We start from the raw sequence: 15,950 nt of genomic DNA on the forward strand, positions 1-15,950 counted from the left end.
GGCTCATAATAAGTGACCTGATTGTTTTGTTATCTTTCCCATTTACGGGAATTGGTCATGTTATTCAACTTGTGGTTAGGTTTCGAAGTTAATCGGAACGGATTGCACCTTTGTATAACATATTGAGAAAGAATTGCTACGAATGGGAAATCGATCAATTACTAGCCCTGTTAAACAAGCTGGAATAAGTCCGTATTACACGCTCATTAAATATTTTGCAATGACGTTAAATTTCCAGCACCAATAAGAAGTATAAAGTTAAACTACTAATTCTTATAGTTTTCTTAATCAATCAGTTTTATGAACTTGGTTTTTTCTAAAGGCGTATTACACGTGGAAGAAAACATTAAAGGGTTGACTCGGGCTATACTGTAACGAAGTTCTGTTGGACTCAGCTCGAGCTTGGTTCTACCGTCACAAAGTCCGTTTAGGTTCCGATCGGTACTATAGCAAGTTTGGTTGAGCTCGGCTCGCGCGGTGCTCAGGCCTTACTCGTAGCATTGCGAATTCACAATATTACAAAATGCAGTGTTAGTGAATGTCAATACTGTACCACAAAGTGCACCACTATACTTGGAAGGACTAAAAAAACTCCAGTCCAATTTGCTGGTTATTCAGTCACACCTCAGAAGGGATACATAATACCTATAGCACCATTTTGATCATAGCTATCAAGTGGTGACTCTCCTTGATAGCTATTAGTAATTACATCATAGCTCTGTGAAATGCCTGCCCACAGTTAATGGATTGATAACAAGTTCTCTGTTCCTGTACATAAAGTTCAATTTTCTTTGGATAAACTTACCACTTTCTTTGACAAAGTTACAACATTCTTCACCACATTTTTCTACTTTAAGACCAAAAGTTACACACAAGGTACCGAAAAAGAAATCGTCATTAAACAGGGTATTGAGGACAGAGGCATAAGAAAAAACATTGAAGTTCTAGAACAATATCCTGTGGTCTTGTAATTATTAGTAATTCACATGAAACCAACAATCCTTTCTCGTAATGCTTCAGGTGTGTTTTTTACACAATCATGTTGAAAACTAAATCTTTGATCCTCCTGATAGAAAAAGCTAAAAGGCGCAAAGCTCTTTCTGATCTATATACACCTCTTAATCATTAACTCAATATAACAAATCAATTTCAGTATAATTGGCAATGACATCTAACTTCCAGAAGTAAGAAGTGAAAATTTGCAGTCACTCCAATTTACAATATTTGGCATGGTCTAGGAAGAGGGTTCTGAGATACCCTATGGTCTAGAATATTGAGAAAATTCGTCAAAACAAAACGGATGTTGGCACAGGTACCTCATAGTGTTACAAAAACTGGTGTCTAGGGCCACTAAAGAGCTATCTTTGTACATAAATTTTGAAAATGGAGGACAGAAACACCTTTAAGGAAGAGGAACAATGCTGGAGTAACAAGGGAAAATCCTGCTGAAACGAATGCACACTTACTACTTTCATCGACAAAGTTACAACATTCTTCACCACATTTTTCTACTTTTATGCGAAGCGCTTGGGAGCATCTCTGAAGAAGGGAAACATACTCAGTATTGTTTAGAGGGAAATATACCATGCTTACATGCTATAACTACAAATGCACCAGCAGATTGAGTACCGACACAAATGAATACTCGTTTTATTAGTGTGCTTATGCTAAAGGGCTGTAATTCAAGTATTATAGCTCCTGCTTATCTCTAAAGCAGTGGACTGAGCTCTAGAAAAAGGTGCTTAATGTTTCTGTAGTCCTACAAAATAAGAAAGACGCAGAGATCACAGAAATCAGAAGTCTAAAACAAAATCATTGCTTAACTTCAGGTTTCGACACAGTACATACTTTGAGGCCTCAAAATGAAACTAGAATAGTAAGTTCAAAAACGCCAAGAATAAGTAAAAGGTTAACTATTGCATACTCATGCAACTTCTATAATTATAAGACAGGATGTTGTAGCCTGTAGGGTCTCTTGTTTTGAATAAATCTCATTCGGTTCTGTGATTTTGTAGTATGATAGAGCATCTATAAGCCAGAACTTTGAGATTTATGCGGAATTCTCTAATAGATTGCAACAACTAAACATCCAATACAAGAATCTGAAAACTAATACAAAGACGTACCAATCACAATTTATCACTTACCAAGTCATCAATAAGTCAAAAAACGTTTTGCATATTCATATGAACTACAAGGAAAGGAGAACACTGAATATAATGTCTCAGTACCTTGATATTTCCAACTTAATCATATTTGAAAAAACACTTTTGCTAAGAAAAAAATTAATGGGAGAACTTAAACTTGAAGTTCTTAAGTATCTAGAATCTTTTTTGAAAAGTAAAAAGTAATGAACTTAAAAAATGAACGAGTGCATTTTGTCTCTGCTAGAAATTGAGGCAAATTCCATGAGATACCTGCTACCTCCCACTAGCAACAGTTACCAGGTAACTCTATTACCCAAGGCTAGAACAGATGGGAAGAAATCGCCTAATGTTTTTGTCTCTGCTGGAAATTGAACCTGAGACCTCATAGTGCTCAACTCACTTCATTGCATTGAATTTCCAAAGAAGATAAACTAACTGCATCACCAATCTAATAAAAAGGAAACCTTCTGGCTCCTGCTAAGGGTCATTATTGCCAGCTTTACCCTTCTGAGTTCCACAACTTGCCAGCTCGAGTTTTTCCGATCAAATATATAGGCTTTTACTTCTTTTAATTGACCATGCCAAGGCTTGTTTCCATAAGAAGTAGAATCACTCAAATTCTTCATATACATGAAATGACTGATGAAATGTTTAATCATTTTATTAGTTGACGTTAGGATGAGTCTCCTAGGATGACAACTCCCAAGCAAAGCATCCACAAACATTGGGCACTCCCGAGATGACTCTATTTCTACGTCTAAAACGTCCACTTGGGGGATAGGAACTCTATCATCCAGTCGCATATCTTTCATGTTGATCTCATTAAAACTGACAACATAAAGAGAAACTTGAGACCAAGAGGTCGAATCTGATAGAAACTTCCTCAACTTACAAAACCATGCAACATTTAAAGAGTAGCAGTGAAGAACTATTTTTGAGTGCTTCAATTTTCTTGAGTCACTTGCAATTTTTAGTTCAGGAATTTGATCTCCCATATACTCAAGTGATACTAAGTTCGAGGAATCAATATCCCCTGTGCCATGACAATACTGAAGCTTCAACATCTTAAGGGATTGAGATCTGGAAATAAGGTTCTGGAGAAATCCATCAGATATCGTCACATGTGATATATCTAAAGATTTCAGATTTTGACATTCAACAACATCGAATTCTTCCGATGAATAACTAGAATAAGTCAAGTTTTCAAGAGTTGGTGCTTGGATTTTAACAAGTCGGTTTTGTTGTGTCCGAATGGAAACTGACTTGATCTTCTGAAGATTCAACAACTCAATCTTTTCCAACCCATCACAATACTCTAGGATGAAACTAACAATCAAGGGACAACTGCTAAGTAGAGTCTGAAGCATGTTTTCGTCTAAATGGACAGCAATTAGAGAAAGCTTTCTCAAAGAATTGCAGTTTGCGACACTACTTGTAAACGAGACAAGCTTCAGATTACAACACCAAAGAACCAAATCTCTTAAAGATTTTGCCGCCAGGATTGTGAAAATAGGGCAGCGGTATGAGGAAGAACAGCTAAAATCTCTATACACTAGATCTTTTACACCATTCTGAAGTGCAATGTCAAGCCACTTATCAATCAGAACGAAAACTTCAATAGAATCACTATAGTCTGATAATTCAAACTTTTCTATAGGGATTTTCCCGTCCCTATATCTCTCCATGATATTGTCGACTATTTTCGTATTGTCTTTGAGATAATCAACAGTGAATTCCAAGTTGGGAAGAGTCAACCATGCATGTAGCCATGTTTTGGAGAGAATGCTCTTCTTGGCTGCTTCTTTAAAACTAAGGTAAGAGAATATTTTTTGAATGAGGCATTCAGGCAATATGTCTGTTGTGGGTGTCGCTCTCCCCATGGTGGTGGTTTGGAAGTTGCTGATTCTTGAAGGATCGAAACCCTAATGTTAATGGAAAATTATGGATTTTATTCTTGCAAATACTGCAGTTAAAAAAAGAGAGAGACCCTATTTTAGGAATCCTATTTCTAACTGTTTAGCGTTTAATGTTTGTTTCTCCCCCTTCATTTTTGCAATGTCTATTTTAGATCCACCATCTATGTAATACCTTTGTAATAGTAAATGATACTGCATACTCTAGTTTTTAACCTAGCTAGGTATTTCTAGATTTTTATTTAAGTTTATTAATAGTAAATAGAATAATCCTTTTATGAATTTGATACAAAATTTAATGCTATTTTTTTATGATTGTATTATTTAAAGGGAAAAAGTTCAAATGCGTCATTGAACAATCCAAAATGACTCATTCATGCCACTCGTTAATAGTTGGGTTCATTTATGTCATCGCCGTGAACAAAAGTGCACATTCATGCCACTTTTCATTTAACTGCTCAAATGTATGGCGTCCAATTAAAGGTCCACGTCACTAAATTAATCAATCCAAAATTAAATTAAAACCCATCCCAAACCCGACCCAGAACCCAAACCATTCCCTTTTATTCACGGAAGTGTTGTTAATTACAACTACATGATCAAAGTATGAAAAATGTCATTTTCCTCTGTGTACAGGCACGAAAGTTTGCTCTTCATGAAGTCTTTAATCTATCATGTGAATCTGAAATATTAATATATTCTGTCATCATCCAAATAACTCTCTAAAATTGCAGGGAAATACACATTGAAACCAGGAGTCTTGTGCGAAGATTGTGTTAGCTATTTGAAACTACAGAGAAAACAAAGAAGGTTCAGCAGAAACTTTTTCATTCATTTCATATTCCAAAAGGCATACATACATATATCTACATAATACACTTCAAAAGTTAGTAGGACACCTTACTTATCCAACCACTATTGTCCTTTCTTACAAGACATATTCCACAAAACAAGGAGCACCATTCCTTTACAAACTAAACAAAAATATCAAAATAGGAAATATTAAATTGAAGACTATCCAGAAAAAGCCTCATTTTTCTAACACTCCTCCTTGAGATTTTTCATGGATATCCAAACTTAGACCTTAGAACTTCAAATTTCCCCTTAGGAAGAGCCTTGGTCATGATGTTTGCAATGTCGATCCGAGCCGCAATGAACAAGCTTAACTTCGCCATCCTTCTCTCGCTTGCCTAATAGCATGAAACTTCACATTTATATGCTATGACCATGTTGCACCGGATATTTAGCCATAGATGTTCGCGACTTGTTGTCAACCTTAATGACGTAGCTTCAATGTTATTTTGCTCCCGCATCACGTAAAATCTTTCTTAACCATAGCCCGATTGCACCGTTAGCCGATGTATTTTGCTTCATGTAAGATTGAGTTACCACCTTTCGCTTTGAATTCCATGAGAACATGCCCGAACCAAGTGTAAAGCATATCCGTGTGCTTTTCATATCATCAACACTTCCCCGCCCAATCACTATCCGAATAACCCATCAATTACCCTTGCGCTTCCTTTTTAAACCAAATACCATAATCAATGGTTCCCTTGATATACCTCAACATTCGTTTAGCGACACCAAGATGAACCAAACTTGGAGCATGCATGAACCTCGACAAAAGACTTGCCGCGAACATAAGATCAGTCTTGTATTCGTCAAATACATCAAACAACCAATTAGACTTCTATAAACCGTTGGATTAGCCCTATCACCTCGTTCAAACTTCGAAATCTTTTCATTGTGAACCAAGAGGGTCGACATGCTTGCACTCGTCCATCTTGAACCTTTTAAGAATATCCCACGCATATTTTCTCCGAGAAATGAAGATTCCATCGCGTAGCTGTCGAATCTCCATTCCTGCAAAAGTAAATCATTTCACCCAAATCGACATTTCAAACTTGGTCTCCATTTCGCTTGAACTAATTCACCATAGCCTTCATTACTTCTTGTTAATGTAAGATCATCAACATAAAGCGACACCACAAGCACATCTCTCGCCTTTAGCTTTCTAAACATATAAAGTGGCTTCATTTTCACTTCTCTTGAAGCCACAATGAATGAGTCAAAGATCAATCTTATCGTACTGTGCTCGAGGAGCCTGCTTTAATCCGTACAATGCCTTATGTAGTATGTAGACTTTATCCTCCATTCCTACAACTTGAAAGCCTTCTGGTTGATCAACATAAATCTCCTCCTGCAAGAGCCCATTTAAAAATGCGGATTTCACATCTAGATGATACAACTTCCAATTTGATTGAGCTACCAAAGCAAATAGAAGCCTTATTGTATCATGTCTCGCAACAGGTGCAAATGTTTCTCTATAATCCAAACCAGCAACTTGCGCATAACCTTTCACAACAAGCCTTGCTTTGTACTTATAAACTGAATTATCTGGATTAAGATTGGTTCTATAAACCCATTTCACCCTTGTAACATTTCGTCTTTGGTTTATCAACCAAATTTTCCAAGTGTTATTCTTCTCGATCATATCAATTTCCTCCTTCATAGCTTCAATCCAAACTTCATGTCTTGATGCTTCGATAGCTAGTTGGTTCCGAGATTGCAACACCGCACCTTTCGTATATATCGAAAGGGACCTTGTCTTCAAAAATGGTGAATCAAGTGAGGATTCCCCGTCCGATTCTTCATCTTCTTCCATTTTCGGAGGCAACTCGGTCGTGTCGCAGCAACGGAAGCAAGTTCCCGAGAAACCGCATTTTCTTGCTCAATTTGCTCCTTATCCCAGCTCCAATAAGAATGCTTATCCACTACTACATCTCGTCTAATGGAAATATTTCTTGTCCGCAAGTTGAAAACTCTATAACCCTTGGCTCGAGACGAATATCCAATAAAAATCCCCAATTCTCCTTTCGGTTCAAGTTTGCTTCTATTGACCAAGGAACATGAGAATAGCATATTGAACCAAAGATTTTTAAATGCTTGCGTATGGCTTTATTCCACTCCATGCCTCAATAGGAGTCTTTCCATCCACAAACTTTCTTTGGCAGCCTATTTAACAAATACACCGAAGTATGAAATGTGCCTTTCTCGCCCAAAAGCTTTGCGTAGTTTCTTTTCCGAAAGAACAAACATCTAGCTATTTCAACTACGATCCGTTCTTCCTCTCGAGACCCCATTCTCGTTCGGTGCATAGATTATCGTTAGCATGCGATCAATACCCTCATCTTCGTAATACTTATTGAACCCATTTGAAGTGTATTCTCCACCATTGTCCGACCTCAAAGCCTTTAGCTTAAAACCACTCTGTCTTTTAGCAAAAGCTTTGAATTTCTTGAAAGTTGAAAATACTTGAGACTTGTTACTCAGAAAATACACCCAAGTCATCCTTGTTAAGTCATTAATAAAGAGCGCAAAATATTTATTTTGGCCCAAAGATGGTGTCTGCATAGGTCCACACATATTAGTATGAACTAGCTCAAGTTTTTCAGATGCCCTTGTGTAGCACTTTTAGGAAATGATTTCCTGTGTACCTCACCCATTTGGCATGAACCACAAACTTCTTTTGACAAAGGAAGATCTCGTATAAATCCTTAGTCAAGTCCTTTTCATACATAGACTTTAAAGTAGCATAGTTAAAATGCCCATATCTTTTGAGCCACAGCCATGACTCGTCTAAACTCGCAAAATTGACACTATCAAGATTCCCTTCTAAAGGAAAGATTTTATTCACCATTTCTACTTTAACAACCAAACTACCGTTAGAGTCAAGAACCAAACAATGCTTGCCCTTAAAAAATAAGGAATAACCTTTCGACATCATTTGAGCAACACTTAACAGATTACATGCTAAACAAGGAACATACAACACATCATGTATAAATTTTGTACCTTGTTTAGTCTCAAAGGCAACCCAACCCTTTCCATGTGCTTCTACCGTTTCACCATTTCCCATTTCGACTTTAGTTCTAATTGACTTGTCAAGTGTGTGAAAGAAGCTCATCGTGACATATGACTCGCATATCCACCGTTCACGAACCATGTGGATTTGTTGGTTGTGTTTTCTTCATGAGAAACCATAAACAAGTTTTCTTCTTCCTTTTTTCGACACTTCGTAAGAAAATTTTCTTCGCACATAGTTTTGTTGTGGTTGATTCTTGCTCGACCCTACAATTCTTCTCAATACGACCCATTTTTCTACAAGAGATTCGCATTGAATAGATGGCTTGCCTTTGAACCAAAAAAGCAGTCCTTTTCTTGATGATTGGTTCTTTTACAATGGTTGCAAGGTGGAAACTTCCCTTTCTTTGAAGATTCCTTCCATGTTTTCCCCTTGCTACTTTATCTCTTTCCATCCTTTTATTGTCCTTCGCAGTCGCTTGCCTTTATGCTTTGTCAGAAATGCCACTCTGCTCTCTTATACTTGATCTTTGTTCTTGGGCTTGCAACTTGCCGATTCGGGCTAAGCATCGATAAAGTCTTCAAACCACAAGATTCCTTTATTGTCGAAATCTTCGACTCGAACCCGCCGGTAAGCTTATCATCATCTTCTCCACCACCTTTGAATGGAAAGACTTCACCAAACAATACGATTTTATTTACAATCTCCAAAAGTTTGCGTAGTAGTCTTTCATAGTATCTCCTTCCTTCATCCTTAACATATCAAATTCTCTTTTCGAGTTAGGAGTTTGACGGCTTGTCACTCGTCACTTCCGTCTAACTCTCTTTTTAGCTTCTCCCATGCTTCTTTAGGTGTCTCGCAAGCCATTATTCTTGTGAAAATCACTTCAGAGAGTCTTGAATGAAGACATGTCGAGCCTTTGGTTTCCTTGACTTCGTATCTTCATAAATCTTCATCTCTGCAATGGCTTGGATTTGGTCCAAGTGGAGGAGGAGGATCACCACTTTCAATTGTTTCCCACAAACTAAGAGCTTTGAGATAAGCTTTCATTTTTATCACGTATGTGTGATAATTCTCCCCTGTAAACATAGGAGGACCTGCACCCAAAAAGTTGTTGGAAGCCATGTTACTGCTACTTAGCTCCCCTCACCTTAGAAGAACTGAAGAAACTTTTTCTTTTTTCCTTCACAGATCCCTCTAGAAGAAGAGCTCTGATGCCACTTTTAGCTATTTGAAACTACAGAGAAAACAAAGAAGGTTCAGCAGAAACTTTTTCATTCATTTCATATTCCAAAAGGCATACATACATATATCTACATGATACACTTCAAAAGTTAGTAGGACACCTTACTTATCCAACCACTATTGTCCTTTCTTACAAGACATATTCCACAAAACAAGGAGCACCATTGCTTTAAAAACTAAACAAAAATATCAAAATAGGAAATATTAAATTAAAGACTATCCAGAAAAAGTCTCATTTTTCTAACAGATTGTTAGGAACTTTCGTGCTAATATTGCAAATATGCAACCTTCAATGCTGCAAAATTTTAGATTGCAAAACTTCTTTCATTTTTCCCTTTCATGAGTAAACAAATTGTACTTTTTCTTAACAAAGTAGCTAACAAATAAAATTTGAAGGTCAGGTCTCACTTCTAAGTCTATTGCTGTCATGGGATTACGGATGCAACCATCAATTACTAGTTTACCATTGAACTACAAATTCCTTGTTGGTATGTAGTGGCAGGTCTAGTCAAGATTTCAGAGAGTATCTCAACAGGTCCTCAGATATTTTGGACAATTCATGTGATTTCCACATATATTACAACTGCTTATCGTTGAGAAACAAATCGTGCAATGATGAGACGTATAGTACCAGATAAATTATAGGTGGTTCCATTGAGGAAGCCGCCCGAATTCACAGTACTCGACTAGGTAAAAGGAGAGGCTGAGAGCTGATTTTTTTTCTGTAACACCGATGTCAGAGTAGGAACCTCATTGTGATACGAAAACTGGTGTACCCCTGGGCCACCAGACAATTGCTTTTAATATTGAGAAATGAAAATGGAGAACGGAAAAGCCCTCGAAGGAAGAGCGGCAAAGTTGAAGTAACTAAACCGATTGCATCTATTTATATCTGTTAAAGAGATATGCACCACGCTATAACTACACTAAATCATCTTAGTACTAGTATGGACCAACAAGTTGAGAACCAATATAAAATTGCTAATATGCACCAGCAGAGTGAGTACCAGCACAAATGAACACTCACTTTTGAGTGTGCTTATACTAAAGGGTTGTGACTCCAGTATTACAGATCCAGAGAGCTCCAAAAAAATGTGCTTAATAGTTCAATACTGCTTTCCAAAGAAGAAAAGATGCAAAAATCACAGATATCAGAAGTCTAAAATAGATCTATATGCAGCATGAGGCCTCAAGATGAAATCAATAGTTTTGTTAATAGCATACACATGCAACTTTTAGAATTATAAGACAGGATGCTGTGAGGTCTTGTTTTGAGTATATCTCAATTGATTCTGTGATTTTGGGAGTACCAAATAACACCTATAAGCTGGCCTTCAGGAGATTTATGCGGAACTCTTTAATACATTGAAACAACTAAAATATCGAATCCAAGTATCTGAAAATTTTGACTGGGAATTATCCATCACAATGTATCACTTATTATGTCTTCTATTAAACAACATTTAATTTTCTATTTCTTTTATTTTTTATTTTTTTATAGAATTCACATGAACTACAGATAAACATAACACCAAACATAGTTTAGTTTCTTAGTGCCTTGATGTTTCCAACTTTCACATTTGAAAAAGACTATCCATAAGAAAAATAATAACCGTACTTATGGGAGAACTTAAATTTGAAGTTCTTAAAAGAATCGAGAACCATCTTAGATTTATAGATGAATTAATAAACTTATAAATGAATAAGTGCATTCAATTTGCCGTACAGGTAATCTGCATCTCCAATCTAATTGAAAAAAAAATATTCTTGTAAATCTTTTCACAGTTACCTGTTTCACACCATATTCTGATCTTAGGCAAGTTAAACCAACATCAAATTTTACGACTGCAAAAGACCCTCTGATCCTCATGATAGAAGACTAAAAGAAGTAAAGCTCTTTCCATATATTTGATGAAAAACAGTTTGCTGCCTGATTCAGAGTACAGGGCTAAGCTTGTAATGAGCTTCTCAGAAGAAGTAAACGAGAGTTCCTTGGTTTATATTGGCTTAGTAAAAGAGAAATATACGGTGCTATAACTACATCAATGTTACCTGCGCCAAGATGCTGATGAAACAAACGAACACTTATTTTTTAGTGTACTTTTACAGCTTTTGTTTATCTTTAAAAGCGGTGGAATCTGGTTCAGGAGCTCTATTTAGCACAGTGTGAGAAATAAAGAAAAAATAAAGTGCAGTCCTATACTCCTATGAATAAGGGCATTTAATTTGCAATAGAATAAACTGCATCACCAATCTAACAAAAAGAAATATTTCTCCCTCTCACTAACGGTCTTTATCGAGAGCTCTCCACTTTTGAGTTCTACAGGATACCAACTCTGACTTTTCTTATCAAGTTTGTAGACTTTTACTTCTTTTAATTGACTATGCCAAGGCTCGTTTTCATGAGAAGGAGAGTGACTCAAATTCTTCATATACATCAGACGATTAACGAAGCATGTAAACGTTACTCTTGTTGAACATAGGTTGAGTCTCCTTGGATGACAACTCCATAGCAAAGCATCCACAAACGTGGGGGACTCCCCAATCCGCCATGTAAAATCGACATTCAAAACGTCCACTTGGGGGGTAGCAACTCCATGGTGCAGTTGCAAATCTTTCATGTCGATCTTTTTGCATTTAGAAAAATAAAGGGAAACTTGAGACCAAGAGATAGAATTTGATAGAAACTTCCTCAACTTACAAAACCATGCAGCATTTAAATTCTTGAAGCATTTAAGAAATATTTTTGAGTTCTTCAATTGGCTTGACTCACTTGCCATTTTAAGTTCAGGAATTTTATTTCCCATATACTCAAGTGATACCAAATTTGAAGAATCAATCTCCCCTATGCCCTTACAATCCCGAATCTCTAAGACCTTCAGGGATTGAGATCTAGAAATAAGGTTATGAAGAAATCCATCAGATATCGTCACACATGATAGTTTTAAAGATTTCAGATTCGGACATTCAACAACATCCAATTTTCCCGAGGAATAAGACAAGTGTTCAAGAGTTGGTGCTTGAATTATATCAAGTTGGTTTCCAGCTTGCGAAATGGAAACTGACTTTATCTTTTGAAGATTAAACAGCTCAATCTTTTCCAACCCATAACAATACTCAAGGATGAAACTGACAATCAAGGGACAACTGTTAAGTAGAGTTTGAAGCATGTTATCGTCTAAACGGACCATAGATAGAGAAAGCTTTCTCAAAGAATGACAGTTCGACACACCACTCGATAATGAAACACAGATCAGATCACAACCACTCAAAACCAGTTCTCTTAAAGATTTTGCTGCCAAGACTTTGAAAATAGGAAAAGGAAAAGGGAATGATAGGAAAAAGTCACGAGTATCTCTAACCACTACTTCTTTTATACCATTTTGAAGTGCACTGTAAAGCCACTTATAAATCAGAGGGAAAGAAAAACCAGAGTATGATAATTCAAACTTTTCTATGGGGATTTTCCTGACCCTATATCTCTCCATGATATTATCAACTACTTTTGTATTGCCTTTGAAATAAGCAGCTGCAAATTTCAAGTCGGGAAGACTCAACCAGGCTTGCAGCCATGTTTTGGAGAGAATGCTCTTATTGGCTGCTTCTTTATAACTAAGATAACAAAGTATTTTTTGAATGAGGCATTCAGGCAATATGTCTGCTGTGGCTGTCCCGTTGGTCGTTGCAGCGGGTTGCTGATATCTGTTGCCCAAAGTAGCATTCTTCTTATTATTGTGCATCCATACCTTAAGAACGCGTTTTTCTACTCCTATTTTTCTGCAAAACTCGCTAATCAGCTCTTCATCTCGCTTCTGCAATTTCCACCAAACTCTTTCAGCAAATTCGAACATTCTTTCCTTTTGATGTTGAGTAAATTTAGTCCTGAATCGCTTTCTTGCATCAGGGCTCCTCATGGTCGTGACTTTGAGGTTGCTATGGATATTCTTGAATTTATTGTGCCCAAAGTAGCATTCTTCTTGTAGGTTATGATTTCGGTATATGTCACACTCCTAATAGGAAGAATATAAAACCCATATATTCTAGGAATCCAATTTCTAACCGTATACATATAATTTATGTTACCTTCCTTAATTACTTCCCCAATAATTACAACAAGTAGGTCTTATTTTATAATTTTTAAAAATAAAATTATTAAATCCTTTAACAAAAGAAAATAAGGTCTATAAAACTATTTGTTATGTATAATTATTGAAAGTGAATGTATATATATTTGCTTTAAAAATCAAAGTCCGGAACCAAAATGCCCCAAAAAAAATCATGTGGAACCAAAATACCCCAACAAAAAAAAAAGTGACAAAAGTACCTTTAGCGCAGAATTTATCAAGGCTTAAAGCAACTACGGAGACGGAGTCATGTTAACCGCTTTAGCTAAAGATTTTACTGTGTTATAGAAGCAGTTAAAAAAAAAAAATTCTATAACGCAGTAAAATACTGCGTTATAGAATATCAAAAAAAATAAAAAATTGGCCAACTTTATTTTTTGCAACACTTAGTGTTTTTTTCCATACTTTGACCAATGATTAGTCGTGTATCAAGACTCCGAAACGTCAATAATTTATATAGAACCTGATATTTTTTTCTACGTACAATAATGTAGGCTCAATACATCAAGGATACGTAAACGTTCGGATCGTCATTTTAGGGGGTTGAAAAGGTGTTCAAGTAAGTTTTATTTGTAAACTTTTGGTTTAAGTGTTCTATATACGTAGACGTCCATTTTTGTTTGAAGGCTTGTTGTCATTAGCTTAAAATTTTTTATTTTTAGGGTTTAGATTTAAGTGTGTTATTTTTTAAAGCGTAACTTTATTTTGAATATACGCGATTGCGCTCGACCGTCCGATTTGCGCGATTTTTTTTTTTTTGCAACATATTCCACATAAAGTTACGCATTAAAAAATAACACACTTAAGGAACACTTAGTATTTTTTTCCATAAAAAGATCGCAACATCTTATTTTAATAAATCTTTTCTTTGCAGCACTTAGTGTTTTTTCCATACTTTGACTAACGATTAGTCGTGTGTCAAGACTCCGAAACGTCAATATTTTATATAGAACCCCGATATTTTTTTATACTATAATGTAGGCTCAATATATCAAGGATACGTAAACGTTCGGATCGTCGTTTTAGGGGTTGAAAAGGTACCCGAAGTAAGTTTTGTTTAAGGTTTAAGTGTTTTATTTTAAAAGGTTTTGATTTAAGCGTGTTATTTTTTAATCACAACATAACTTTATTTTGAATATAAATATAATTCTAAAAAATATAGGGAGAAAAACTAGTTGTAAAGTGGTCAAATTTTAAATGGTCATAACTTTGCGCTCGGATGTCCGTTTTACGCTTTTTTTTGAACTTGTGTATTTTTTCGAGATCTATGCGGACAAACGGCCGCAAGGCGGTTCGGCAGAGCCGATTTTAAAAAAAAAATACCTTTTATCCCATTCAATTTTAATTTTTCCCCAAATTGGCCTGAAATTTTCAGTTTTATTTACTTATAAGATGATGATACGCAATAAATTTCAACGTAAAAATCCCGGGGTAATGTAGCTGTTAATGTCAATTTCACTTCTACGGTTTCAATTTTTGAAAATAAAGCTAACTAATTTTCTCGACATGTAAAGTTGACTAAAATAACCCATGGCCAAACACTAAGTTTTTTCAAACAAAACTTACTTTGGGCACCTTTTCAACCCCAAAATGACGATCCGAACGTATACGTATCCTTAATGTATTGAGCCTACATTATTGTACGCGTTAAAAAAATATCAAGTTCTATATAAAATATTGACGTTTCAGAGTCTTGACACACGACTAATCGTTGGTCAAAGTATGCAAAAACACACTAAGTGTTGCAAAAAATAAAGTTGGCCAATTTTTTTTTTTTTTTTTTAGTGCTCGCTATTTTACTGCGCTATACAAACAAACAAACAAAAAAAATCTTTAGCGCAAGAAAATCCGCGCTAAAGCGTTTAAAACCTTTTGGCAACGGCTTTATTTTTAATAAATCTAAACCCTAAAAATAAAAAACCTTAAGCTAATGACAACAAGTCTTCAAACAAAAATGGACGTCTATGTATATAGAACACTTAAACCTAAAGTTTACAAATAAAACTTACTTCGGGCACCTTTTCAATCCCTAAAATGACGATCCGAACTTTTACGTATCCTTGATGTATTGAGCCTATATTATTGTACGCAAAAAAAAAAAAATCAAGTTCTATATAAATTATTAACGTTTGTAGTCTTGACACACGACTAATCATTAGTCAAATTATGAAAAAAAACACTAAGTGTTGCAAAAAATAAAGTTGGCCAATTTTTTTTTTGGGTACTGTTTCTATAACGTAGTATTTTACTGCGTTATAGAATTTTTTTTTTTTTAATCGTTTTCTATAACGCAAGAAAATATCGCGCTAAAGCAAGCTAATGTCTCCGTGAACTGCTTTAGCGCATTAAATTACTGCGCTAAAGGTACTTTTGTCACTTTTTTTTTTGTTGGGGTATTTTGGTTCCACATGATTTTTTTGGGGGCATTTTGGTTTCGAACTCCCTTAACTATGAACAATAGACATTCTCTCTCCCATTTATCTGGTACAATGTCTATTTTACCCTTGACCCCCCTTGACTTTTTCAATCCTTGATCTATGTAATACCTTTTTATATTATATAAAATTTATTATTTTAACCTAGGTATGTATAAATTTTTATTTAATTTCATATTATAAGTAGAATAATCCTTTTATGAATTTATCATAAAATATAA

The 15,950-nt window shown here is 35.6% G+C and overlaps 2 protein-coding genes across 2 annotated transcripts; both read right to left on the reverse strand.

The window, feature by feature from the left end:
* Positions 1–1,728: 1,728 nt before the first annotated feature.
* Positions 1,729–4,027, reverse strand: LOC132061187 (FBD-associated F-box protein At3g52670-like). The gene is made up of 3 exons (XM_059454045.1): positions 2,612–4,027; positions 2,445–2,521; positions 1,729–1,759 (listed from the first exon to the last, which is right to left on the reverse strand). Exons 1-3 carry the CDS (start codon positions 4,025–4,027, stop codon positions 1,729–1,731), a joined length of 1,524 nt encoding a protein of 507 aa, XP_059310028.1.
* Positions 4,028–10,968: 6,941 nt separating this feature from the next.
* On the reverse strand, positions 10,969–13,084 carry LOC132061191 (putative F-box/LRR-repeat protein At4g00320). Its single transcript, XM_059454048.1, has 2 exons — positions 12,237–13,084; positions 10,969–12,062 (listed from the first exon to the last, which is right to left on the reverse strand). Exons 1-2 carry the CDS (start codon positions 13,082–13,084, stop codon positions 11,417–11,419), a joined length of 1,494 nt encoding a protein of 497 aa, XP_059310031.1. The 3' UTR covers positions 10,969–11,416.
* Positions 13,085–15,950: the final 2,866 nt, after the last annotated feature.

The sequence above is a fragment of the Lycium ferocissimum genome, chromosome 1 (assembly GCF_029784015.1).
Source record: "Lycium ferocissimum isolate CSIRO_LF1 chromosome 1, AGI_CSIRO_Lferr_CH_V1, whole genome shotgun sequence".
In the NCBI taxonomy this organism is placed as follows: domain Eukaryota; kingdom Viridiplantae; phylum Streptophyta; class Magnoliopsida; order Solanales; family Solanaceae; genus Lycium; species Lycium ferocissimum.

Bases quoted from the DNA above. Each gene is read 5' to 3' on its own strand.
- LOC132061191 (XM_059454048.1), bottom strand. From the start codon at position 13,084: ATGAGGAGCCCTGATGCAAGAAAGCGATTCAGGACTAAATTTACTCAA. The intron at 12,063-12,236 runs GTCAGTTTCCAT...CCTTATTTCTAG, and splicing joins TTTAATCTTCAAAAGATAAA to ATCTCAATCCCTGAAGGTCT.
- LOC132061187 (XM_059454045.1), bottom strand. From the start codon at position 4,027: ATGGGGAGAGCGACACCCACAACAGACATATTGCCTGAATGCCTCATT. The intron at 2,522-2,611 runs GTTTCCTTTTTA...ATGAGGTCTCAG, and splicing joins CCCTTAGCAGGAGCCAGAAG to GTTCAATTTCCAGCAGAGAC. The intron at 1,760-2,444 runs GTAACTGTTGCT...CTTATTTTGTAG, and splicing joins TTGGGTAATAGAGTTACCTG to GACTACAGAAACATTAAGCA.